Source organism: Emiliania huxleyi (assembly GCF_000372725.1).
Source record: "Emiliania huxleyi CCMP1516 unplaced genomic scaffold EMIHUscaffold_22, whole genome shotgun sequence".
Taxonomy (NCBI): Eukaryota; Haptophyta; order Isochrysidales; family Noelaerhabdaceae; genus Emiliania; species Emiliania huxleyi.
In genome coordinates, this window is record NW_005200417.1 from 1,008,898 (window position 1) to 1,034,031 (window position 25,134).

At 64.7% G+C, this 25,134-nt stretch overlaps 8 protein-coding genes across 8 annotated transcripts in view; 5 read left to right on the forward strand and 3 right to left on the reverse strand.

Annotated features, from left to right (window-relative positions):
• Positions 1–420: 420 nt before the first annotated feature.
• Positions 421–4,347, reverse strand: EMIHUDRAFT_463223 (hypothetical protein; the record flags this gene model as incomplete). Its single annotated transcript, XM_005780261.1, has 15 exons — positions 3,652–4,347; positions 3,384–3,572; positions 3,161–3,310; positions 2,946–2,984; positions 2,507–2,591; positions 2,186–2,289; positions 2,026–2,100; positions 1,821–1,895; positions 1,596–1,745; positions 1,456–1,530; positions 1,251–1,325; positions 1,111–1,185; positions 986–1,045; positions 706–917; positions 421–487 (listed from the first exon to the last, which is right to left on the reverse strand). Exons 1-15 carry the CDS (start codon positions 4,291–4,293, stop codon positions 421–423), a joined length of 2,073 nt encoding a protein of 690 aa, XP_005780318.1. The 5' UTR covers positions 4,294–4,347.
• A 2,117-nt stretch (positions 4,348–6,464) lies between these two features.
• Positions 6,465–7,850, forward strand: EMIHUDRAFT_353684 (hypothetical protein; the record flags this gene model as incomplete). Its single annotated transcript, XM_005780262.1, has 7 exons — positions 6,465–6,927; positions 6,998–7,059; positions 7,130–7,183; positions 7,391–7,485; positions 7,554–7,593; positions 7,664–7,719; positions 7,796–7,850. Coding segments are annotated over exons 1-7 (769 nt in total), but the record flags the coding sequence as incomplete, so codon positions are not given.
• EMIHUDRAFT_450125 (hypothetical protein) lies at positions 7,811–10,287 on the forward strand. The gene is made up of 7 exons (XM_005780263.1): positions 7,811–7,843; positions 7,910–7,977; positions 8,057–8,163; positions 8,381–8,478; positions 8,551–8,634; positions 8,714–8,793; positions 9,987–10,287. Exons 1-7 carry the CDS (start codon positions 7,830–7,832, stop codon positions 10,226–10,228), a joined length of 693 nt encoding a protein of 230 aa, XP_005780320.1. The 5' UTR covers positions 7,811–7,829; the 3' UTR covers positions 10,229–10,287.
• A 1,532-nt stretch (positions 10,288–11,819) lies between these two features.
• EMIHUDRAFT_434929 (hypothetical protein) lies at positions 11,820–12,978 on the reverse strand. The gene is given in 4 exon segments (XM_005780264.1): positions 11,820–11,927; positions 11,939–12,104; positions 12,118–12,180; positions 12,324–12,978. 2 exon segments carry the CDS (start codon positions 12,970–12,972, stop codon positions 12,128–12,130), a joined length of 702 nt encoding a protein of 233 aa, XP_005780321.1. The 5' UTR covers positions 12,973–12,978; the 3' UTR covers positions 11,820–11,927; positions 11,939–12,104; positions 12,118–12,127.
• Positions 12,979–15,598: 2,620 nt separating this feature from the next.
• EMIHUDRAFT_204922 (hypothetical protein) lies at positions 15,599–16,347 on the forward strand (the record flags this gene model as incomplete). Its single annotated transcript, XM_005780265.1, has 4 exons — positions 15,599–15,667; positions 15,800–15,970; positions 16,113–16,227; positions 16,298–16,347. The coding sequence occupies 4 exons, from the start codon at positions 15,599–15,601 to the stop codon at positions 16,345–16,347; spliced, it is 405 nt and encodes a 134-aa protein (XP_005780322.1).
• Positions 16,348–19,747: 3,400 nt separating this feature from the next.
• EMIHUDRAFT_204925 (hypothetical protein) lies at positions 19,748–21,015 on the forward strand (the record flags this gene model as incomplete). The annotated part of the gene is made up of 5 exons (XM_005780266.1): positions 19,748–19,911; positions 20,094–20,175; positions 20,283–20,441; positions 20,664–20,927; positions 21,004–21,015. The coding sequence occupies 5 exons, from the start codon at positions 19,748–19,750 to the stop codon at positions 21,013–21,015; spliced, it is 681 nt and encodes a 226-aa protein (XP_005780323.1).
• Positions 21,016–21,880: 865 nt separating this feature from the next.
• On the reverse strand, positions 21,881–22,604 carry EMIHUDRAFT_204926 (hypothetical protein; the record flags this gene model as incomplete). Its single annotated transcript, XM_005780267.1, has 2 exons — positions 21,881–21,919; positions 21,948–22,604. The coding sequence occupies 2 exons, from the start codon at positions 22,602–22,604 to the stop codon at positions 21,881–21,883; spliced, it is 696 nt and encodes a 231-aa protein (XP_005780324.1).
• Positions 22,605–22,963: 359 nt separating this feature from the next.
• Positions 22,964–25,134, forward strand: part of EMIHUDRAFT_450126 (hypothetical protein) — a gene marked incomplete at its 5' end in the record, with an annotated part of 2,993 nt that continues 822 nt past the window's right edge. The window contains 6 exons of the mRNA XM_005780268.1: positions 22,964–23,224; positions 23,295–23,814; positions 24,008–24,084; positions 24,197–24,286; positions 24,443–24,673; positions 24,985–25,125. Coding sequence (XP_005780325.1) covers positions 22,964–23,224; positions 23,295–23,814; positions 24,008–24,084; positions 24,197–24,286; positions 24,443–24,673; positions 24,985–25,125 — 1,320 coding nt within the window. The remainder of the gene's footprint in view (positions 23,225–23,294; positions 23,815–24,007; positions 24,085–24,196; positions 24,287–24,442; positions 24,674–24,984; positions 25,126–25,134) is intronic.

Consider the following 25,134-nt stretch of genomic DNA (forward strand, 5'->3'; position numbering starts at 1 on the left):
GGGGAGCCTCTCATGCCCTGTCCTTTTTCCAGTCCTTTTTCCAGGAATCTACACTCATGCCCCTGTGCCTGGAATCGTGATGCGCTCGTGTTGCGTGTTGCCCCCAAGGCCCTTCCCCCAGGACCACCCCACCCCCATGCCCGGATTGGGTGCCCCCGGCCCTGGCCGCCTTTTTTCTTTTGGGGGCGGCGGCCTCTTCCCCGGCAGTTTCCATGCCCCGCTGGAAGAACGCCTCCTTGGGGGTACCCCCCCCTCCCCCCCCCCCCCCCCCCTGCCTGCCCGCCTCCATGCCACCCACCCCTCTCCTCCACCCTTCCCTCCTCCTCCCTTCCCTCCTCCTCCCTTCCCTCCTCCACCCTTCCCTCCTCCACCCTTCCCTCCTCCACCCGCCCACGCTCCGACCACCCACCCTCCTCCTCGCTACTGCAGCGCCACACGCAAGTGCGGGTAGCGCAGCGGCAGCAGCTGGTCCCGCCGCAACTGCAGCCTATTCACTCTCAATTAGCCACTCATCCACTACAAGTAATGGAACGGCGGATCCCGCCGCAGCTGCACAACCCGAGCGTCGCGTCCGAGCCGTCGCCCCACCCATACGCCGCGCCTAGTCCAACAAGGACCAGCTGAGGAAGGAGTGGGTCGAGCGATCGCCGTCGCCCCACCACACGCGCCCGGCGCCTATACTGCAGCCTCTCCTCTCTCGCCCACCGCTCCGTCCACGAGTCGGCGTCGCCCCAGCCGCGCGCGGCGCGCCTACTCGGCAGAGAGCTGGCCAATGAGCGGAATGGAGGCCTCAGGGGCCGTCGCCCCGGCCGTGGCACGCGGCCGCCGTCGTCCGCAGTGGCGAGCGAGTGCCCGACCCCCGCCGCAACCGACCGCACCCGCACCCCGCGCAGCGCGTGCACGCGGCGGGGCTCCACCTGAGGATCGTGATTCATTCTTGTGGTTGGCTAGTTAATCAAGCGCGTGCACGCGGCGGGGCTCCGACCTGCGGCAGCTTGTCGCCGTGGCCCAGCTTGCCGTGCGAGCCCGACCCCCACGAGTACACCTGCGGAGATATGGGGAGATATGGGGAGATATGGGGAGATATGAGCCCGACCCCCACGAGTACACCTGCGGAGATATGGGGAGATATGGGGAGATATGGGGAGATATGGGGAGATATGAGCCCGACCCCCACGAGTACACCTGCGGAGATATGGGGAGATATGGGGAGATATGGGGAGATATGAGCCCGACCCCCACGAGTACACCTGCGGAGATATGGGGAGATATGGGGAGATATGGGGAGATATGGGGAGATATGAGCCCGACCCCCACGAGTACACCTGCGGAGATATGGGGAGATATGGGGAGATATGGGGAGATATGAGCCCGACCCCCACGAGTACACCTGCGGAGATATGGGGAGATATGGGGAGATATGGGGAGATATGAGCCCGACCCCCACGAGTACACCTGCGGAGATATGGGGAGATATGGGGAGATATGGGGAGATATGGGGAGATATGAGCCCGACCCCCACGAGTACACCTGCGGAGATATGGGGAGATATGGGGAGATATGGGGAGATATGAGCCCGACCCCCACGAGTACACCTGCGGAGATATGGGGAGATATGGGGAGATATGGGGAGATATGGGGAGATATGAGCCCGACCCCCACGAGTACACCTGCGGTATAGAGGGGAGATATGGGGAGATATGGGGAGATATGGGGAGATATGAGCCCGACCCCCACGAGTAGACCTGCGGAGATATGGGGAGATATGGAGAGATATGGGGAGATATGGGGAGATATGAGCCCGACCCCCACGAGTACACCTGCGGAGATATGGGGAGATATGGAGAGATATGGGGAGATATGGGGAGATATGAGCCCGACCCCCACGAGTACACCTGCGGAGATATGGGGAGATATGGGGAGATATGGGGAGATATGAGCCCGACCCCCACGAGTACACCTGCGGAGATATGGGGAGATATGGGGAGATATGGGGAGATATGAGCCCGACCCCCACGAGTACACCTGCGGAGATATGGGGAGATATGGGGAGATATGGGGAGATATGGGGAGATATGAGCCCGACCCCCACGAGTAGACCTGCGGAGATATGGGGAGATATGGGGAGATATGGGGAGATATGGGGAGATATGGGGAGATATGAGCCCGACCCCCACGAGTACACCTCTCCGCCGTCGGCCAGGGCGAGGGAGTGGTAGTAGCACGCCGAGATGCCGACGGCGCGCACGCCCCGCAGAGCAGCGACGAGCTGCGGCTCGAGCTGGTCGCCTATTATTTATACGATGTTGTTCGATTCTATTATTGCGTTATTAGAGACGAGCTGCGGCTCGAGCTGGTCGCCGCTGACGCAGTTGCCGACGGTGCCCGCCGCGCCCCACGAGTGCACGGCGCCTGTAATCAGTCAGCCAATCAATCAATCAACACTGATTGGTGAGTTAATTGCCCGCCGCGCCCCACGAGTGCACGGCGCCTGTCTCATCGAGACCGAGCGAGTGGTAGTCGCCGGCCGCGACCGCAGCCATCCGCAGCCAGCGCAGCGCACGCACGGGCGTCGGTACGAGCCGCGTCGCCTGTGCACAGAGTGATGGTACCAGAGACCTAGCCGAGATCTAGCCGAGATCTAGCCGAGATAGACGCCATGCACTAGTCAGCGAGGGAAGATGCACAGAGTGATGGTACTAGAGTGATTACTCCTGCTGTACTACTGCTGCACTAGTGAGCGAGGGAAGATGCACAGAGTGATGGTACTACTCACGTGGCCGGCTAGATCTCGGCTCGATCTCGGCTCGATCTCGCCTCATCGCCGTGGCCGAGCCGGCCGCTGGCGCCGTTGCCCCACGAGTAGACTTGGCCGGCCTAGAAGGTTCGTAGAAGGTTCGTAGAAGGCTCGTGGAAGCTGCCCCACACGAGTAGACTTGGCCGACCGAGGTGAGGGCGAGGGAATGGTGGTCCGAGAGGGCGACCTGTTCACAGCAGCCGCCCGCCGTGAAGAGGGCGGGAGGGGGAGGGGCGGAGGGCCAGGGCGGTCCGAGACAGCGACCGAAGCGACGGGGGAGCCAGTCAGGCTCTCGATCCGCCGCGGCGACTGAATCGAGAATGCATGGACCAGTAAGAACAATCGACAACAACCGCTTCACACCGTGCGGCTCTCGGTGCGGCGCGGCGCCTCCTCCGCCGCCTCGCTGCCGTGGCCGAGTGCGCCGAAGAGCCCGCCGCCCCACGAGTACACGGCCCCCGTCTGGGCAACCGCCAGCGAGTGCAGGTTCCCCGCCGCCATGGCAACCACAACCTGCGCTCAATAGCAATAATAATGAGACTCATCCCACCAACAAGAATAATGCCGCCGACATGGCAGCCACGACCTCGTGCGCCAGCGCCTCGACGCGGCGCGGCTCAACCACGTCCGCGCCGCCGCCGTGGCCGTGCCGCCCGCCCGCCGCGCTGCCCCACGAAAAGAGAGCGCCGCCCTCCACCAGGCAGAGCGAGTGGCAAGCGCCGGCGGCCACGGCGCTCACCCGCACGCCCGCCAGCCCGCGCACCGGCACGGGCACCTACACGCCACCCATCGTCGACTTATCAGTGGCTGGTGCCACGCGAACTGCTGGTCCTCGCGCTGCGGCTCTCGGGCACCGCGGCGATGGGGACGGATCCGACCAAGCCACCGTGGCCGAGGAGGCCGCGCACGCGGGAGCCGTCGGGAGAGAGTTCGGTGCCGCAGGAGAAGAGCTGCCCCTCCTCGCCCACGAAGAGCGAATGCGACGACCCCGCCGCCGCCACGCGCCGCGCCGCCACAGCCAGCCTCTCGAGCCGCAGCAGCCGCTGCACCCAGGCGCCGTCCACCTCGGGGAGGCTGGTGGGGGCGACGACGCCGCTCTTGTGGGAGCGGACGCGGATGGCGGCCTCGACGGGCGACATTGCCCGCCGCCCGTACGCCGCGCCGCCGCGCAGGTACCGGCACGTCCCCGCGATCCGCCCGAGGTCGGCCGTCGCGAGCCGCTTGAGGACGTGCACGACCAGCTCGGCGGGAAGGTCGAGGAGGCGCGGAGGCGGAGGCGGCTCGGAGTCGGAGAGCCAGAGCGGATCGACCGGCTCGCTCGAGCGCGGCCGCTTTGGCCGCTTGAGGCCGAGTGCCGGCCCGGAGAAGAGCCGGCGGAGCTCATCGACGAACGAGCGCGCGAGATCGGTGTCCTCTGCGGTGAAGCTGTCGAGCTCCTGCTGGCACCGGGCGACGGCGACGCGAAGCTGCTGAAGCGATTCGGGAGGGACCTCCATGGGGGTGGATGCGGCCGGTGAGAGCCAAGGTGCACAGGCGGTGGCCGCGCTGATGGCTGACCGATTTTCCGCTAATCAGGACTAAACTTCGTGTACCTCGGAATAAAAAAGAAATATTTTCTCCACCTGACACAGTGTGTGAGTGTGTTCCCCTCCTCTTTGCCGGCGAGACCCCTTCCGTGCTCAAGTTGGGGGACGTGGCGCCACTTCCGAAGGACCTCGAGCGGGCTCGCCCGGTAACGTGCCTGGACGCTATATACAAGGTGGTTGACGCGGCTAATCGACTAATCTCAACGTTCCGATGTACCAGATCAACATTCCAACCCGCACTTCCGATCCAGCCCGCACTTCCCACCCAACTAAACCGATTCGTTTTCGCTTTTTCGGTGACCAGATTGCGGTATTGCTGCACCGGCGTCCTATTACCTATGCACGCACGCAGAGGGGCTGAGAGCCTTCTTTCTGACTGTGATGCCTTACCGCAGCGCCGCCGCAAACACTGCGGGCGGCGCGTGTGGGCGAGCGCATGGCACTTTGTGGCTGCAAGAGGTCCTCACGGCAAGAGGTCCTCACAGACAGAGAGTGCGCCCTCGGACACGGCGAGAGGCCCGTGCGAGAGGACTGATGCAGCCATCGTTTGTATTCAAGAAAAGCGGCGTAGCTCCAAGTGCTCCAAGTGCTCCAAGCTGGAGCTGTCGCAGATGCACTTCTCTCAACCTACATTTTGCTCTTCAGTGACCAGAGTGTTCTACAGATGCAAAACACTTTCGTTGCGGTTTCACTGAGCTGCACGCACGGCGCCACGCACGCGGAGGGGCCGAGAGCCTTCTTTCTGACTGTGGTTTTGATGCCTTATCGCAGCGCCGCCGCAAGCGATCTATGTGGCGCGTGTGGGCGAGCGCGTGGCACCTCGTGGCTGCAAGAGGTCCAAGCAATGGCCGCAAGCAATGTGGCTGCCCGACCGACGCTAATCGACTAATCTCAGTGTACCGTCTTATTGAAAAAGAATTTTGGAACCGACACGCCAGCCAAGTCACTTCCCGGGGATGGTGGCGGCTTCGAAGACGAGCGAGCTCTTTCGTCGGTTCATGTGCGACACTTCGGCCGCGCTGTTCAAGATGGTTGCTGGGGAGGCAGAGCTGAGTGAAGCTTCATCTTCGTGGCCGCGGTACGCCCGAAGACAACTTAAAGAATTTTGACAACTTAAAGAAGCTGCGCCGCCGTTTCTGGCGTCGGCACGCGAAGTATTGCACTTCCCACCCAACTAATTCCCTATTCAGTGACCAGACTCAAAAACACTTGGTTGCGGTATTGCTACATCGGCGTCCTATGTATGTGAGGTGTCTATGGGCGCCCTCCTCAGAGGCTAGCTGCCTACTGCTAGCCCTATCTCGCACTCACAGGTGATGACAATCCAATGTATGAGTGTATGCAAGCAGAGGCGCGTGTGCTAATTCTAGGCCGCACGTCGTGGCACTATGACGGAGGTAGACGTGCGACCGCAGCGCGCCCACCACAGTCTCGGTGGTGCGCGCGTGTTAGCGATAGAAGGTGCGCGCGAAGTTTTCTTCTTTCTGGTCAAAGGGCGCGGCAAGTGGTCTCCGTCGGAAGCGACGGCAGCGGCGGTGGCGGGGGAGGAGGAGGAGGCCGAGGAGGAGGGGGAGGAGGGGGAGGAGGAGGATGCCCCCAAGGGAAAGCTCACGGAGCAGCCTGGCGATTACCCCTTTGCGCGGCAGCAGGATTGCGATCTACGTTTGTTTGATTTTGAGGCTTTCGGAGGCTTTGGAAAGGAGGTTCGCAGCACCCTGAGGGAGGCGGCGAACCAGCTGAGCAATAAACTTTCGCACGCTCAGCACCTGGACGAGGTCACATGGACCACCAAGAACTGGCACGGGCTGCAGATGCAGCGCTTGTCTGTCGTCCTCCACACCGCCGTGGCGTGGCAGACGGTGAACGAGCTAGCGTGCGGGGAGAGCGGCATTGTGCATGGTGCGGAGTGCATTGCCGTTCTTAACGGAGTCGCTTAGGCGGCTCCGGTGGTGAGCCTGTGTGTGTGCCAGTCCGCGCCAGTCTGCGCCCTTGTCGTGCCAGTGTGCTGTGAGAGAGGCTTGTGTCTTAAGAATTCTTCTTTCTGTAACGATCGGAGACGCCAGTCCAGCAATTCGATCTGAGGGCGCCAGTCCAGCACAACACCCGAAGTCCGCCTCAGCATGAACCTCTCCAACGTCTTCTCGGACGGGATGGTGCTGCAGCGCGCGCCAGCGATACCCATCGTGTGGGGCTTTGCGTCGCCCGGGATCCGCGTGGAGACGACCTTCGGCGCCCACAGCCTCTCCGCGCTGACGGACCACAGCGGCGTCTGGCGGCAGCCACTTCCGCCGACCGAGGCGTCCGACCGCGGGCAGACGCTTCTCTTCCGCAGCTCCGAGGGCGGCGCCGCGCTGCGCGACGTCCTCTTCGGCGAGGTCTACCTCTGCAGCGGCCAGTCCAACATGGAGTACACGCCTCGCTCGATGGCGGGCATGAACAACGCGAGCGCCGAGATCGCCGCCGCCGACTCGCCGGCGTACAGGAACGTGCGCCTCTTCACGGTCGGCAAAGGCACGACTAGCAAGACACCGCTCCGCGCGCTCGGTTCTCTTAACCACGGGCCGAAAGCATATCGTTCAAGATAATGATTCGGCATGCGATTAATACTTAATAGGCTCCCTCTACCACAACTGGACGGCCGCCTCCTCCGCGCTGGTCGGCGGCCCCGCCTGGAAGGAGCTTCCCGGCCGTCCGTTGGCTGATCACTACTTCTCAAGTGCTAATTAATTAAGTTTCGATGATTCAGGAGTTCTCTGCCGTCTGCTGGCTGTTTGGCAAGGAGCTGAGCAACGAGCTCAAGGTGCGAGATCGGCACATCTCAAGAGAAGGGCGGTGGGCGATCTCGGACGATCTCGGGTCTCGGGCGATCTCGGGCGATCTCGGACGCTCTCGGACGATTTTCGGTTGGCTTCGGAAGACTTCGTCTGCTACAGCAGTCCTCTCCCAGCAGGCGCCGGTCGGGCTCATCTCCCCATGTCTCAAGCTATCTCCCCATATCTCCCCGCAGGTACCGGTCGGGCTCATCTCGTCCAGCTGGGGAGGGACGCAGATCCAGGTCTGGATGCCAAAGGCGGCAAACGAGGCGTGCCACCAAGGCAGCTGGAGCGGTACAACGCGATGACGACTCAAGCAGTTGCTTATTGCCGCCCAGCCTTACTCATAGGCAGCTGGAGCGGCGACCGTTACAACGCGATGATCGCGCCGTTTGCGGTTGGCCGCATGGCCCTTCGCCTCGGGATCACAAATCAACATGTGTCTACCTGGCTCGGGCTCTGTCTAGGTTGGCCCCATGGCCCTCTCCGGCGCGGTCTGGTACCAAGGCGAGTCTAACAACGGGTGCGGACGCTGCTGCCCGTGCGCCAGTATCGGGGCTGGTCCTTGACAGACTACTTGCGGAGTGATTCATTCGTAGGCAAGGCCGCTACTACTCGTGCGCCTTCCCGGCGATGATCAGCGCCTGGCGCGCCGCCTTCCACCCGCCGGCTGCGGTCAACCGTTCATCATGCCACTTAGATCACTTCATCAGGCGCGCCGCCTTCCACTCGCCCGCCCTCTGGTTCGGGTTCGTGCAGATCGCGGGATACCGCTACGGAGGCGCGCCGCACGCAGCCCGGCCTGCCGACTAACAGTTCATTACTTTTTAATTATGGCCCACATTAGTTGCTGATGGCAAGCGCGTCTCGCCCGGACCCGTCTGCGGACTTGCGCCAAGCGCAGCTGGCCGCTCTCTCGCTGCCGAACGTCGGCGTCTCGACTGCGATCGACACGGGCGGCCGGACCAGCACCCACCCGCCTTCAAAGCTTGCAAATTCACAGTGTGGTCAATTCTCCAACTGATAGGCGACTGGAACGGCACCCCCTCGCCTTTCAAGATTCTTTGCAATTCACAGTGAACTCTAACTAATAGGCGACTGGAACGGCACCCCCTCGCCCGCCCGCCCGCTTGACTGAGGTAGCGCTGCGAACGACGTCTCTTCACGGTTGCGCGGTGTGAACAGGCATCCACCCGCCAGACAAGCAGACGCCCGCGCGCCGGCTCGCGGCCGCCGCCCTCGACATGCGCTATGGCCGCCGCCAGTTTGAGGCGCAGCACCGGCCTCCGCTCCCTGCCGGCCTAGCGTCGCAGCACCGCGAGCGGCGTCTCTTCACACTCGCAGCTGTGAACAGGCCGCCCCTCTACTCCGGGCAGCGCCTGCTCCGGCGGCCTCTGCTGCCGACTCTACTGCCGGCGGCGGCGGCGCCGGAGGAGGGGTCGCTTGTGGGCGGAGACTTCATTAGTTGTGAACCTATTTAATCACCGATGATAGGCGCTTGCGGGGGGCTCGTCTAGGGGCGAGTCCGGGGGCGGAGACGACGCATGCAGCGGCAAGCGCTGCGACGTCGAGGCGCGTGCCGGCCTTGTGGCGAGTGGTTCGTCGCGATGGAGAGGTGATGGAGAGGTGCCGGAGAGGCGATGGAGAGGTGGTGGAGAGGTGATGGAGAGGCGATGGAGAGGTGATGGAGAGGCGATGGAGAGGTGGTGGAGAGGTGATGGAGAGGCGATGGAGAGGTGATGGAGAGGTGACGGAGAGGCAGCCCACAAGAGTAGGCGTGCCCGTGCGGCTGCGAGTGCGGCACACCCACAGACCCGGGTGTGTGCTACGGCCCCGAGAGATAGCCGAGATGTAGCCGCGAGTTCGCCGAGAGACACAGATATACCCGGGCGCGCCCCGTCCCCTCTCCCGCCGACACTCAGCCTTCGTTCGACCGTTGTTGAGCCGCACACACGCGTCGCCCATCAGCCCCTCTGTAACCCGAGATATAGCCGAGATACAGAGATATGTAGCCGAGATACGGCGGACCCCCACAAAGGCGTGTGCTACGTCCCCGCCGCGCCGCCGCCCACCGGCTGGTGCGGCGGCACGGCGGAGGGCGAGGCGGGCGGCGGCGCTGCTGTGGGCGGCGGCGGAGCGGCGGGGCGAGGCGGCGTTGCGACGGTGGCCGTCCGTCTCTCGTTGCCGGCAACGACCGAGGTGCCGCCTTGGGCCACCGCGTCCTCCACCCTCGGCCATCCAGGCAGCGTGCCGCGCAACGCGCCTCTGTCCCCGCTCCTTCTTGACCGAGATAGCGCTTCTTCTTCTTCTTCTTCTTCTAGGCAGCGTGCCGCGCAACGCGCCTCTGTCCCCGCTTTTCCTTGACGGACTGAGTTTTCTTCTTCTTCTTCTTCCTTCTTCTAGGCAGCGTGCCGCGCAACGCGTGCCCCGTCGCGAGCATGCCTCCTTTCCACAACCCGCAAGATTGCGGCTGGCCGCGGCTCTACGCAGAGGCGCGAGGGCGCCAATGACCTCGTTCCGATCTCGGCCAATCTCGAGTGATCTCGTGCAGGCGCCCGACGGGTCCGCGGTTGTCTTCAACGCCACCGCCGATTTGGCAGGCCTGACAGTCCCCCCACCCACCCACCCACCCACCCACCCACACCACACCACACACACACCTCACCCACGCGCACCGGGCCCTGCACTTTTAATGCCGCGGGGCTCCTGTCGTCTAGACGTGGAGACGCGAGATAGCTCGGCGAGTGGAGAAGAGTACCTTACCTTACCTTACCTTACCTTACCCGACAGACGGCGGGCAGACGATCCTCCTCCGCGCGTCCGTCCCGCCCGGCCTCGAGGTCGTCGCCTCGTCCTACGGCCGCGGCTCGTGGCCGAGGACGGTCTTCTTCTCCGCCGGCGGCGTGCCGGTGCTGCCGTGGTATGCCACGCTCAACGAGACCCGCCCTTGGGTGCTGCCCGCCTCGGTCGCCGACGACCCCGCGGCGCACGTCGAGCTGCCCGACGGGGCGGAGGGGGAGCGGGTGCAGTGAGGGGAGGGTCGGGGCAGGCGCCCCAGGCCCTCGCGACTGGCTAGGGTCGCCTCGCTGTCCAACGCGGGCCGGATCCTGTTTTTCTTTTTCTCGCGATGTCCACCCCACAGCGCCGCTCGCGCCGCCTCGCCCTCGCCGCCGCCGCCGCCGCGCACTGCCCCCTCCTCGACCTCCCCACGGACCTCCTCGTGCGCGTCCTCTCTCGCTGCGACCCCGCCGACATCGCTCGCGTCGCGGCCGTCTCGCTGCTCTTCCACGCTTCGCTTGCGCTGGAGGGCATCCGCTTGTGGGCGCAAGAGCGCGGCTTCGAGCTGCCGGCGCAGCCAGAGGACGAGAGCTGCGCCTTGCGGTGGCTGTGCTTTTCGGCGCTGCTGTGCAAGCACAACCCGCCGGCAGGCCCATGGCACAGCCTCTTCATCGGCGGCGACGGGCGGCTCTCGTCATACGGCTCAACTGCGAATTGGCACAGCCTCGCCATCACCGCTGACGGAGCCGTGTGGAGCTGGGGCTATGGGGGCCGCGGCAGGCTGGGCCACGGCGACGAGGAGGACCAGCTGCTGCCGAAGCAGGTCCAGGCCTTTGCTGGTCAGCGCGTCGTCGCTGTCTCGGCGGGAGCGGCTCACAGCCTTGCCCTCACCTCCGACGGCGCCGTCTGGAGCTGGGGCGTGGGAGCTTTTGGCCGGCTGGGCCACGGCGACGAGCAGAACCAGCTGCTGCCCAAGAAGGTCGAGGCCTTTGCTGGCCAACGCATCGTCGCTGTCTCGGCTGGAGGCGGGCACAGCCTCGCCCTCACCGCCGGTGGCGCCCTCTGGAGCTGGGGCAGTGGATTGTTTGGAAATTTGGGCCACGGCGACGCGCAGGACCAGCTGCTGCCGAAGGACCAGCTGCTGCCGAAGAAGATCGAGGCCTTGGCTGGCCAGCGCGTCGTCGCTCTCTCGGCCGGAGGCGGGCACAGCCTCGCTCTCACCGCCGGTGGCGCTGTCTGGAGCTGGGGCTTTGGAGTTTTTGGCAAGCTGGGCCACGGGGACGAGCAGACCCAGCTGCTGCCGAAGAAGGTCGAGGCCTTGGCTGGCCAGTGCGTCGTCGCCGTCGCGGCTGGAGGGGCGCATAGCTGCGCCATCACCGCCGACGGCGCCCTTTGGAGCTGGGGCAACGGCAGCTCTGGCCAGCTGGGCCACGGCGACGAGCAGAACCAGCTGCTGCCCAAGAAGGTCGAGGCCTTCGCGGGTCGGCGCGTCGTCGGGGTGTCGGCAGGAGACAACCACAGCATCGCGCTCACCGCTGACGGCGCAGTCTGGAGCTGGGGCGAAGGAGAAGACGGCCGGCTGGGCCACGGCGACGAGCAGAACCAGCTGCTGCCGAAGAAGGTCGAGGCCTTCACTGGCCAGCGCGTCGTCGCTATGTCAGCGGGAGACGACCATAGTATCGTCCTCACCGCTGACGGCGCTGTCCTTACCTGGGGCCAGGGCGCCCACGGCTGCCTCGGCCACGGAGAGGACCTGTCGAACCAGCTGCGGCCCAAGAAGATCGAGGCGTGGGTGCAGGGCCAAGGGCCGTAGAGTGTGTGAAGAGAAGGGGATGGTTCGTTTTTAAGGCTGTGTCATTACTTCCAATATTCTCTCGCGTCTGCGGCGGAGCAGCTGTGCGCACTCGCTTGTGTGCGCCCTTCAGCCTGCGCGCTCCGACCCCACGGTCGCCCAAGGCCCATGGCCATGCCGCTGCCCAGGACTCGACTGCACACCGCTCTGCAGGACGACACCTTACACGACTCTACACCGGCTCGCGGCGGCGGGACCTCACGTAAGCCTGCCCGTGGCGGGCCTGTACGTACACTCGGAGTGGAGAGAGGTAATACACGTATCGACAGAGAGCACCCCGCGGCCTCGCGCCGCGCGGCGCTCAGGAGCAGCTCTGCGTGACGAGGGCAACCGCTTCGGCGGCGCTGCCCACACCTGAGAGGCAGAGGCCGGCAGGTCGGGTGGCGGTGCTGTGATAGTTCGACCGTCGGTTGAAGGCGGAGAGTCGTGGGCGGCGGAGGATGGTGTTGGGGTGGGCGCTGCGGTGGGTAGTATGGTGGGAGGGCGTGTGCTCTCACCGAGCGCTTCGAGCAGGCCGGGAAGGTCGCGGAAGACGGCCTGGATAAGGGCCAGCAAGGAGACGGCGATCGAAGGGGGCGGCGCAGGCGCTGGCGGCGGCGGAGGCGCAGGCGGCGAGGGCGGCGACTTCGGGCAGCACGCGTTGAAGCAGTCTGTGCCGTCATCGGTCGCATAGGTCTGCCAGAACTTCTTGGGCGTGCCGGGGCAGGGGTGGAGGTCGGTCCACGCGCAGCCCGTCTCGCAGACAAATGGCGGCGTGGGCGGAGGCGCGGGAGGTGCGGGTGGCGCGGACGGAGGGGGCTTGGGGCAGCAGTAGTTGAAGCAGGCGGAGCCGTCGTCAGCGGCGAACCTCTGCCACCAGCGCCTCGGCGTGCCGGGGCAGGGATAGGTGCTCGTCCAGCCGCACTCGCAAGTGCCCGCAGCCTCCTCCTCCTCGTCGTCGTCAGTCGGCGTCGACACGCCGGTGCACTCGCCCGCCACGCACACCTTGAGCATCATCGTCTCGATGCAGTCAACGTCCGACGGCGAGCAGAGGGTGCAAGAATCGCCCTCCGCCTTGTCGAGGCAGGGCTCGTACTCCTCGAGGCCGCGGGCGGCGGCGAGCTCGCACGCGGCGATGGCGATAATGCAGGCGGAAAGGCGGAGCATGGTCGGGTGGGCCGTCAGAGGACGCGGCAGCGAGAGGTAAGGTACAGCGCATTTGACCATTTTTGTGGTTCGGGCAGAAAAAGAAATACATAAGGCAGAGCCAGTGCAGGCACACGCCTAACTGCTAACAGGTACCTTCTTTGCCGAACACGAAGGTCCTCACGAGTGAGTGAGGACCTCTGGCGGATTGAGGACTCTTCCGCAGACTCCGGTCTCGGCGGCGATGCTCGCGCTCCGCATCACATGCCGGGCTTGCGTTCCGGATCACTCTACCTCTGCATGGTTATGGCTCGTGGCGGCAGCCAGGAAGAGGACCGATCGTCTGTAGAGGTCCTCCACTCCCCCGGAGGTCCTCAAGAGACGTGAGTGAGGACCTCTGACGGATTGAGGACCTCTCTGACACAGACTCTGACGCGCGTGCTTCGCATCGCGTGCCGATTCCCGGATCATGTCCCTCTCGTGGCTAACGACGCGTGTTATATCATACCTCACAATTCACGCAGTCGAGTGGGGGGGGGGGGGGCGAAATATATGGAAAGCTGTATCGAGAGGTACGTAGCTGAATATTACATGCATGCGTAGTCGTGGAAACGTCGGACATTACAGTATACCTGGACGGACGGAGGGGAGAATTGTACCTGTGTCGAACCTGTGTGCTTGCCAAAGATTTTTTTAAATTATTTTTTCAGCGGGGATTGTTCTCTGTTGCGCGCTCGGCACGTGTTGAGAGTGTAAGTTGAGGATCGCCGGCAAGCCTCGCTTGAATTCTTTTTTCAGCGCGGTTGCCGCAAGACCATGATTACGGAAGACACATTCGACACGAGCAACCCCATCAGCAGACATAAAAAAATCTTTGATTTGATTGTGTATCTTAACATGAGCCCACGCAGGCAGTGCACTCCCCCCCCCTCCGTTGAGACTGGCGGATTGATTAAGCCTGGTTGATTGAGCCTCATGGCGTGCGCAACCAAGACCGTGAGCAGACCGACGCGCCCGATGCCAATGTTCTTCTCTTTCCCTCACACGAGCTCCATGAGCGCCCGTCTCGAGAGGTCCTCCACACTCTCCCCGAAGGTCCTCAAAAGTGGGTGAGTGGCTCTCTGCGGATTGATGAGCCTAGGCTTGAGCCTCAGCAAGACCGTGATGCACCCGACACAACATTCTCTCTTTGCCTCACAGGACACAGCTCCATGAGCGCCCCCAGAGAGGTCCTCCACTTCCCCGAAAAAAGCTCGAGCCCCGAAGGTCATCATGACGTTTGAGAGGACCTCTGACGGATTGAGGACCTCTCTTGGGATGTGTATCGCGCGCACAGACTCCGTCTCGGATATGCGCCATGCGCGCGCTCCGCATATCGCGTGCGGACTTCCCGGATCTCCCTCTCACGGCGTGTTACCTCATACCACTTTGATACGTCATCACAGAGCTCGGAACGAGGATCGAGCGGGGGATATTAAAACGCGACGGAGAGACCTTAAATAGTTAGAGGCTGCGCAGGCCGTCCCGTTTGCTGTTTGAAACGCCTGTTGCGCTGCGCGCGCGCTGCCGGGGCTCTGTCTACTGTCTCACTTACGTGCCGCAATATGTGTCACACACGGCGGCTTCTGCCACCTCTCGATTGGTTCCACTTTCTCCGCACACCTACCGGGGAAGGGGCGCGTGGGAGCGGGGGCGGGGGCGGGGGCGGGGGTGGGGGCGGGGGCGCGCAGCGCGGGGCGCGCGCGCGCAACAGAGGGTAGGGTGGGGAAGACGGCGAGGAGGGGGCGGCGGCGGCGGCGGCGGCGGCGGCGGCGGCGGCGGCGCGCGCGCGGCGCGCGCGACGGGGGGACGGAGCAGCGACCGCTGGCGCGGTCGCTGCTCCGTCTGTGCCAGGGACGCGCGCTCTGCGCCGCTGCAGAGCGCGCGCGTCAGGGCAAGGGGCATGCGTGGCGGCGCGGGAAGCGCGGCGGCGGCGGCGAGCCGCCGAGCGCTCCGTGAGCGGTGAGGCGGCCGGGCGAGGGCGCGGCGGGTGACGGGTCAAGGGAGCAGCCCACACCCGGCGTCGCTTTTTGAGCGACGCCTGTGGCACGCCTGCGCAGGGGCCGCAGGGCGGTCAGTTGTGGGGCGAGGCGGTGCCGGCCGCGGGCCGGGTGCAAGGCGCCGGCCTCGGCGCCGCCTCGGCGCGCAGCACGGGCGCGGCTCGCCTCTGAGCGGGTGCCGAAGGTTTGGTGTGGTGGGAGGGCGGTGGGGGTGATTTTTTTTGCCGCAGAGGCCGTCCCTAGCTGTGAACAGCAAAACGGGACAGTATGGAAACTAGGAGCGGTGTGTGTGCGGTATCTCATGTGCGGGTAAGGCTCACGTATTGTGCGTAAGCTGGCATCGTTGCTTAGAGCTCTATTACCTCATATTGTTGTCCTCTTTGTTGCGTCACAGAGCTTGGAACGAGGATGGATGGAGGGGGGATTAAAACGCGAAGGAGAGGCGTGAATATGGGAAGTTGTATATTCAAGTGTGCGTTGAACAGTGCGATTAGGAACCGCCTAGACTTCAGTAATATGTCCAGATTTTCTCCTTTTTCAGCCGAGCCCCGGTCGCGCGCTCAGCACGAGCGCTCGCTACCGACCCGCCGCTGGCCGGACGCGCACGGATGGCGCCACTTTTACTACTCCTCGCTGCCACCAACGCGCTAAAGAACCGCTCGGCGACGCTAGCAATGGTGACGACGCGCCGCCACTCTCCCGCCAGCACCGTCTACAGCCACCGCCATCCTGCCGTGGCTCAGCAACGCCAGCAGCGCCCACCGCCTCCCATCCTGGGCACGCCGCTCGCAGCGGCCAGCTGATCATAGGCCGCCGCGCTGCAGGTGACTCTCGACGAGACGATGACGTCGCTCGTCGACCCGCTCGTCGCGGCTCGAGCGCGGGACGGCGTTGTCGTACCTCTCTTCTCGAACCTGGGCTTCGTCCCCTTCCTCAAGAACCTGCTCTGCTCGATGGACCGCGTGCGCGTCTCCAACTGGGTGTGGCCTCGCACTGCCACACGCAATCCGTCTCTCGCGCCTCGGCAGCTTTCTTCTCTGTACCTATTCCACAGGTGGCGATCGCCCTCGACAGCTCCGCGTGTTGTACATGCTGTATTATATTACAGTACCTATTCCACAGGTGGTGATCGCCCTCGACAACTCCACCTGCGCGCCAATACGCGGCGGGTTCGGCCTCGCGTACGCCTCTCCCGCGTGCGTCTTCCCGTACGCGCACCGGCCGCTCACGACGCAAGGTGCGGCCAGCTACTGCACGGCCAAGATCATCCGGCTGGTGATTAGCCATACTTAGAATTGACCCACTAGGCGCGGCCAGCTACCGCACGGCCAAGATCATCCGGATGGTGATTAGATGAGTCAGAATTGATTCACAAGGCGTGGCGAGCTACCGCACGGTCGAGTTCAACCGGATGGTGATGCAGCGGCCGATGTGGATGAGACACCTCCTCTCGCGGGGCTACTCGGTGGGGAGATATGGGGAGATGTGGGGAGATATGGGGATGAGACACCTCCTCTCGCGGGGCTACTCGGTGAGATATGGGGAGATATGGGGAGATATGGGGATGAGACACCTCCTCTCGCGGGGCTACTCGGTGAGATATGGGGAGATATGGGGAGATATGGGGAGATATGGGGATGAGACACCTCCTCTCGCGGGGCTACTCGGTGCTGCGGCTCGCGGCACCAGCCTCACTGACACTGCGACCAGCCTTGACCAAGCGCTCGTGGTTTCCGCCACGCAGGCGCTCCCCCAGATGCGAGCTCGCCCTGGCCGTGAAGAGGCGCGGGTCACACACACACCGCAGCCGTGCAACAGGTGCTGCAGTGCGACCTCGACGTCGTCTGGCTGCGCGACCCCTTCCCCCTCTTCGCCGCGCACCCGCACCTCGCCGCCGCCGACGTGCTCGTCCAGTCCGAAGGCGGCCACGGGTACAGCGCCCGGCTGCTACTTCGCCCGCCTGGTTGATAGTTACTTACTAGCGGTCAGCTGCTGATTAAGGTGCGACGCACGGCATCCACCTTGCTGGTGACGGGCGGGACATGTCCACGACACGTCCACGACACGTACCACAGGTACAACGCCGGCTTCTACTTCGCCCGGCCAACAAGGGCGGCGGACGCGTTTATGGAGTTCTGGTGTGACGACGACCAGACCAGCGGGGGGAGGCTGGCTCTTTGAGTGGTGCATGAGCAAGTAGTGATGAGCCGATAGGCGCTGCGGCCCGGCCAGCAAGAGAGGAGGGGTCAACTCACCGACTCGCTGACTCAGAGGAGCTGCTGCTGCGTAGGCTCGAGGACGTGGTTTGCAGGTGGGTTCGATACTGTGGAGGTATGGTACACGTCATCTCTGCTGCGTAGGCTCGAGGACCTGGTCAGCAGGTGGGTTCGATACTGTGGAGGTATGGTACACGTGAGCTCGTGCTGCTGCGTAGGCTCGAGGACCTGGTCAGCAGGTGGGTTCGATACTGTGGAGGTATGGTACACGTGATCTCGTGCTGCTGCGTAGGCTCGAGGACCTGGTCAGCAGGTGGGTTCGATACTGTGGAGGTATGGTACACGTGATCTCGTGCTGCTGCGTAGGCTCGAGGACGTGGTTTGCAGGTGGGTTCGATACTGTGGAGGTATGGTACACGTGATCTCGTGCTGCTGCGTAGGCTCGAGGACCTGGTCAGCAGGTGGGTTCGATACTGTGGAGGTATGGTACACGTGATCTCGTGCTGCTGCGTAGGCTCGAGGACCTGGTCAGCAGGTGGGTTCGATACTGTGGAGGTATGGTACACGTGATCTCGTGCTGCTGCGTAGGCTCGAGGACCTGGTCAGCAGGTGGGTTCGATACTGTGGAGGTATGGTACACGTGATCTCGTGCTGCTGCGTAGGCTCGAGGACCTGGTCAGCAGGTGGGTTCGATACTGTGGAGGTATGGTACACGTGATCTCGTGCTGCTGCGTAGGCTCGAGGACCTGGTCAGCAGGTGGGGGGATCGATCGTTCGAGGAGAGCAGCACCTCGCCGTGGCTCGCACATGAACCCAACTCACTTGCACTCACTTCTCAGCATCGCTGCGTGCATGAATAGGAGCAGCACTCGCTGGCGCGTGCGCTGCACCGCACGCCGCCCGTCAACGGCACCAAGCTTCTCTACTACAAGCTCAACGACTCGTGGGCGCCCAAGCGGCAAGAGGTGCCACGCGCGGCTCGGTTTCTTTTTTCTCGACGCAGGGGTCTGCTCTCTAGGTCCCAAACGGCAAGATGTGGTGCACGGATTGATTCGCCGAGATGAGCCGAGACTACAATGAACTCGCCAGTGGTCGGGAGCTCGGCGCCAGCCGCATGCGCGAGAGAGGAAGCTGCTTCGAGCGCAGTCTCACCAGCTATGTGGAGGATGGCGCCCGCCGTTTGTTGATGTTGGCATGGAGGAGTGCTTCCTTACCAATCAATTAGGTGGAGCATGGCGCCCGCCGCATACTCCAAGGAGGCCGCGTATGCAGTGCACTGCAACTGGAACAAGGGCAACAAGAAGGGGCGGCGGATGCGCGACCTGCTCTGGTTCATTGTTTGGTTATCAAACAATATGAATGTTTAATAATGAATAGGCGGCTGATGCGCGACCTGCTCTGGTGGCTAGACGAGGCGGACCAGCGGTGCGGGAGTCGGGCCCGCTGGCTGCACCCCATCATTCTTCTTATCACTTGTGATGGTGGTGATTATCAGGTGCGTGCCGCAGCTTGTCCGGCTGGCTCCACCACACACCCTTGCTGTGACTGTGATTGTGATTCTATTCTTCAAGGTGCGTCCCGCAGTTCGACCCGCTCGAGAATGGATGCCGGCAGTGGTGCGTGCCGATCATGTACTGCAAGGCGCCGATCGCTAGCGCGCACCGGTCCTTGCGTTTGGGAGCTGTGGCCGCATATGGGAAGATATGAGGAGAGATGGGGAGAGATGGGGAGAGATGGGAGCCGCCACGGGGGTTCCTCGTAGGGTGCGGAGATGCGAGCGAGAGCGCCTCGATGTTGCATATCTCCCCATATCTCCCCATATCTCCCCATATCTCCCCATATCTGCCCATGATGCGAGCGAGAGCGCCTCGGTGTTGCCCGCACCAGCGCGTGCAAGAGATGGTTGATCCACCTCGCCATGCCTGCAAGGCCGACGCGCGGCGCGGCGAGCCGGGCTGCGAGTACATCGCTTGCGACGCGATGCGCTCGAAACGCGAGATGAGCCGAGATTGCCCGAGATTGCCCGAGGTTGTCCGAGATCGCCTGAGCTTGCCTGCGACGCGATGATCCAGACGCGCGCCCGGCGCGTCGCGAGACGGAGGTGAGGCAGCCGCCGTTCACACCCGCGCTTATGAGCAGGCGCGCCGCCGTGGCACGAGATGGCGTTTGGCGGGTGCACGAACGAGGCGGAATCGACGGCGCTCAACGTGAGCAGCGGCAGGCCCCGCCACGCCGCCCACCACGCCCACTGGATCCAGCGGCACCGCCTCGGGCGCCACGGCGGGGCGGCGGAGGTGGCGAGGGGGCGGAGGGCGGCCGAGCGGAACGACGGGCGAAGACTGCTGTAAATCGATCGTGGGGGCGCGTTTTTTTTGCGAACAAACAACTCTGGATCGGATGCGCCGCATTTCGTCTAATGCGGGGTGGGCGACGTAGCTCACAAAAGGGAAACGGCTTATTGTGCGCCGCGCCTTGCAGCCGCCCCCCCCGCCCCCCCCCCCAGCGCCAACGCGTTCCTCAGCAGATCTGCTGCCGCGCGGAATGGCGTCGTCGGAGCTCCTCTCGTGGGAGAGCCTCGTTCGCGCGGGCCGCCTCTCGCGTGCCCTCGACAAGGAGGACCCCGTGAACGCGCCCGCACTGCGCAAGCTACGGATAAGCGGCCTCTTGCCGGCGGCGGAACCGTACACGCTGCGCATCTGGATGCCGTGAGTGAACACTCCCAGATAGTCCCTCTGTCGATCGTCGCGCGCCCCTCCCGCCATCGGGACCAGCGCGATGCCGTGCCTCCGGATTCACCCCGCGCTCGCCTCGTCGCATCTGCGTCGCATCAGCCAGGAGCCTGCCGGCGACATGTCTATAGACATGTCCACGGCGTGTCCGTCCGCAGGTGCTCCTGCGGCGGCTGCGTGGTACCGCTTAAGATAAAGGCCGGCTGTCCCCGCACCACATGCGTCCTCGTCTGGAATGAGGTGACTTTCCAAGAAGCTCCCACCGCTCGAGGAAACTCGCGAATGCCAGCTCGGTTCCCGTGCCACCCCCATCCCTTCGACGTCGGACGTTCCGTCTCCGCTCACAGGATACCAAGAGGTGCAAGCTCGATCTGAGCGGGCTCGCACCCACAGCAGCTGACGCGCCGGCGCCAGCAGCAGCCGCGGCTGTGCCTGGCGGCACGCAGCCCCCACCTACGTGCAACGCCACGGAGGAGGGTGCCGCTCCGTCATTGGCAGCATTCGCCGTGCGCGAGGCTGGCGATGTCGGCGGTGCTAGCGAGATCGACGGAGGCGGCGGAGGTTGCCGCGATGATGGTGGAGGGCGAGTGCCCAGGGCGGCAGCAGCATCGGAGTCAACAGTGGCAGAGCCTCTGGTGGCGGAGGCAGAGGGGCTTAGGCTGCACTTGTCCAACAACAACCGCACCGGCTACAGGGGCGTTCACAAGCACTCCTGTGGCCGTTTCCAGGCGCAACACAGTGTGGGCGGGAGGGAGGTCTACTTGGGCACCTTCGACACGGAGGTGGAGGCGGCGGTGGCCTATGCGCGGGCGGTCGGCGAGCCCACGGCAGTGGTGGCGGAGGCGGAGGGCCTGCGCTTGCACCTCTCCAGCAACAGCACCGGATACAAGGGCGTGTTCAAGCACCACGATGGGCGGCGCTTCCGTTTGCAGCGTTTCGTGGGCGGAAAGGCGATTGGCTGCGGCACTTTCGACACGGCTGTGGAGGCAGCGGTGGCCTACGCACGGGACGTCGGTGAGGCGGCGGGCGGGGCGGCGGCATCGGATTCGAGCGCGACGCTGAACCAAGATGAGGTGGTGACGGCGATCGTTTGCGACGGGTGCGAGGGCGACTTTGAGCTGCCGCCGGGGACGATCGCGCCCGAGGGCCCCACCCTTCGGGACGCGCTCGAGCGGGGCATGCCAGTCGATTTCTTCGGCGACTACCTTTACAACAAGGCACCACCGGCAGCCCCACGACGGCGTCCTCGCCGCCTGGGCAGACGCGATGCGCGCCCCGGCCAACGCGCCGGTCGTGCACGGCGACAAGGAGAAACCAGAGCTCACCCGGCAGTACAACGAGGGGTACAAGGTCGACCTCGCAGAACCCCACGCTGGGCCGGGAGGATGCGATGAAGTGAATGAAATCAAGCTCTGGACGCCCCTCCTCAAGACCTCCTCGCCGGGCGTTGGCAACGCCTCGAGTGGCGGCACGCCCGCCTCCGTTGGCCACTCCTACGCCTTTGGTAACACCGAAGAGAAGGCCCGCCGCCTAAACATGGGCTGCAAGGCGCGCGGGCAGCCCGGCCAACCCTTCTCCCACAAGACCGGCCACGGCTACGTCAAGGCGCATCGCGGTTTCTACCACGACGCGATCTTTGTCAAGCGCAACAACTTCAACCTGCTGCTCCACGAACGAGACGTTCGGCGGCGGCTTCTCGCCCACCGCCGTTCTCAAGCTGCGCCGCCTCGCGCGCAAAGCCGCGCGCGGCAGCGTCGACCGCACGGCCTACTCGCCCAAATACTCGCTTTCTTTTATGTCCCACCATGCAGAGCGCATCTCTCTGCCACTCTCTCTCTGTTGTGCGAGGCGTGAACCGCGCCATTCGCTCTCACCTGGCAACCCCCTGTCTGCACGTCTCGCGCGCGCGTGAACAGGGCTCCAGGCCCCAAATGACGTGTGAGTGTTAGAGTTGTTTGGTATTGCACATGGTCGCACACAAACCCTCCCAACGGCACCAGCCTGTTTGCCACCATCGCCAAGTATAGCGCCACCAGCCGCGGGTCGATAGCTGTCCCTGCGCCCTCGCTTCCATCCAGCGGCGGGTTGTGCCGCCATCCACACGGGTAAAAGCACTGCACAAACGTCGCAAAAGACGCCAGCCACGCGGTGTGCTGGCGGTAATTTGACGCCGCCCTCGCCACGATCGCCTTGCGACCCTGCTCCAACGCCACGTCATCCAGCAGCGCCTTGTGCTCCGCAGTCACCGTGATGCCGTCGGCGCCTTCTCTCTGCACCATCGTGACGGCGGAGTTCGCCATCTTCTCCAACCCCGCCACCACCTCGACGGCAGTGCCAGCCCCGGCGGCCGTCTTTCGCTCCTTTCGTCGAGCCACCATGTACCTGTCCGGACCGTCGAGGCGGGCGGTGAACACTCGTTCGACCATCATAGACGACGGTTTCACCGGCGCTCCCGCCTCTGCGTTGGCGTCGTGCGCGGCCTTGTCCGCTGCCTGTCCCCGCAACTTGAGCTGCCCCCGCACGGCGACCATCGCGTTGGCGGTCTGCGCAGCAAGCTTGGCCGCCTTCGCCGATCTCTCTCGCTCTGCCGCCGCTGCCGCGTCCACGGGGCGGTCCGTCAGCGGGTCGTCGGCAGCCTCAATCATGGCAGCGTCGGCAGCCTCGCTCATACGGGAGCGCAGCGACCTGAAACGGTCCGTCGACAAATTCGAAGCGCCCGCCGAATTCGAAACGTTTGCCGCTCCCGCCGATCTCCCGCTAACGGACCTTACACGCCTGTAACCTCTCTTTAAGGTATTGCTAAAAATCTCTCTCTCTGAGCTGCTAATCCTAACGGTGGTTGCGACCTAATGGTGGTTGCGACCTAGCCTCCAACAACGCCTCCCCGGCGCAGAGGGCTCCCCGGAAAGAAAGAAAGAAAACAGACAACCAAGGGAGGGATGGGAGGATGTGGCGCTGGAGGACGTCCGTTTTCTTCTTTGCCGCGGCTGCCCATTTTAGGGACCTCGACCTCTCCTGGCGATCGGATATGCTGCCGCTCCTGGCGATCGGATTCTTCGCGCCGCAGCGGCCGCTGCCGACCGCGGCTGCCGCGCGGCAGCGGGCAGCGGCCTCTCTCGTGCGCGCCTCCGCCGACATGGCCGTCGACCGGCGCGTTGACTGCATCGTCGTCGGCGCCGGCATCTCGGGCTCGACGCTGGCGCACAACCTGCACCGCGGCGGCGCGGACGTGCTGCTCGCCGAGGCGCGCGACTACGTGGGTGGCAACGTCGTCTCGCACGAGGAGGACGTGCTTCGTCTGGGAGGATGGCCCAAACTCCTTTGCGACGCAGCCGTCGATCGTCCGCATCTCGCACGAGCTCGGCATCGAGAAGGAGCTGGTGTTTGCGGACGAGTCGCTGCCGCCGTGGGTGAACCACGGCGGCAAGCTGCACCCGCTCCCCAAGGGCAAGGGCGGCAAGGGCCCAAAGGGCCAGCTCGAGCTCGTCTTTGGCTCCAACGGCGTCCTCAAGTTTGGGCTCTCTGGCAGCCTGCTGTCGTGGCCCGGTAAGATCCGCGCGGCGATCGGGGCGCTGGTTGGGCACGCGCCGCCGCCCGAGGGGAAGGAGGAGACCATCCGCGAGTGGGTGACGCGCACCCTCGGCGAGGAGGTCTTCCTCCGCTGCATCGACCCCTTTGTGTCGGGCGTGTACGCGGGCGACCCGATGACGCTCTCGATGTCCGCCGCGCTGTCCAAGATCGCGCGCATCGAGCGCTATTCGTACGGGATCGAGTGGAACAAGCTCGGCGCCATCTTCTACGGCGGCCTCGCGCGCCAGGTCGAGCTGACGAAGGAGCGCAAGGCGAGCCCGCCCGACCCCGCCAAGGCGGGGGACCCCGGTCTCTCGGAAGGGAGAGGGTCTTCACTGGCTGCTGCTGCCCTGCTGGGTAGGCGAGCCCTCCCGACCCCTCCTGGGTGCCGTTCGAGTACGGCAACCCCGGGTCGTACCGCAGAGGCCGCTCCACCCTGCCCAAGGAGAGAGGCGCTTCCTCGACCTCTCCCTCTCACGCCTCCCCGCGGCCCTCTCCCTAGGCCTCTCCACGCTGCCGCACGCGATAGCGGCCGAGCTCGGCCAGCCGCACGGCGCGCCGCCCGACCCGGCCTCGCGCGTGCGGCTGGAGTGGCGCCTCGCCTCGCTGCGGCGCGACCTTCGAGGCCGTCCGCGCGAGGACGGTCGTCTCGACACTCCCGGCGCACGCGCTGCGCGGCGTGATCGACGAGGTCCTTCCCGGTGCGGCGCCGCTGACAGAGGCACTGCGCGAGGGCATCGGGCGCAAGGGGATCTACTACCCGCCCGTCGCCGCCGTCACGGTCGGCTCTAGGGGCGGAGTCCGCTTTCTCTTGTCTTCTCGACCATCTCTGCCGTATCCGCTGTATTCGTATCCCCTCGTATTCACGCGGCGCTCCGACTGCACAGCACGAGACCGCCTTCCCGCCCTCATGCTGGCGTACTCACAACGCACGCAGGTCGCCTACCCGAAGAGCGCCTTCCGCGACGTCGAGCTCGACAACGGCTTCGGGCCGCTGCGAGACCTGCCCGGGTTTGGGTCGCTCAACCCGCGCTCTGAGGGCGTGCGCACGCTGGGCACGCTCTGGTCGTCCTCCCTCTTCCCCGGCCGCTGCCCGCCCGAGTACAACTTGCTGCTAAACTACATCGGCGGCTCGCGCGACGCGCCGATCGCGGAGCTCAGCGAGGAGGTGACCATTCCCCACCCCCCCCCTCCCCCCCGCCCCCCGCCCCCACCCCCACCCACCCCGCTCCACCCTCAATACCCCGACCCTCTCCCTCCCCCTCCAGCAGAGGTGCCCTCGGCACGCACATTCCTTCACACCCTCCCGGCACCTGCCCTCCACCCCCACCCCCACCCCCACCCGCACCCTCTCCCCCACCCTCTCCCCCGCCAGGAGCTGGTTGCCGAGGTTGACCGCGGCTGCCGCGAGGTGCTGCTCAAGCCGGACGTGCCGTCCAGCTGTGAACAGCGTCTCTTCACACCTCCTGCTGTGAACAGGTGCTGCTCAAGCCGGACGCGCCGCCGCCAAAGGTGCTCAGCGCAAAGCTGTGGCCGACGGCCATCCCGCAGTACGAGCTCGGCCACGCGCCTCTCATCGAGGCGCTCGAGCGCGCAGAGGCCGACACGCCCGGCTTGTGGGTCTGCGGA

Excerpts from the sequence above, each read along its gene's own strand:
- EMIHUDRAFT_450125 (XM_005780263.1), top strand. Across the intron at positions 8,164-8,380 it reads TCGACACGGGCGGCCGGACC|GGCATCCACCCGCCAGACAA; the intron begins AGCACCCACCCG and ends GCGGTGTGAACA. Across the intron at positions 8,479-8,550 it reads CAGTTTGAGGCGCAGCACCG|GCCGCCCCTCTACTCCGGGC; the intron begins GCCTCCGCTCCC and ends AGCTGTGAACAG.
- EMIHUDRAFT_434929 (XM_005780264.1), bottom strand. The coding sequence starts at position 12,972 with ATGCTCCGCCTTTCCGCCTGCATTATCGCCATCGCCGCGTGCGAGCTC. Across the intron at positions 12,181-12,323 it reads CGGCCTGCTCGAAGCGCTCG|GTGTGGGCAGCGCCGCCGAA; the intron begins GTGAGAGCACAC and ends TCTGCCTCTCAG.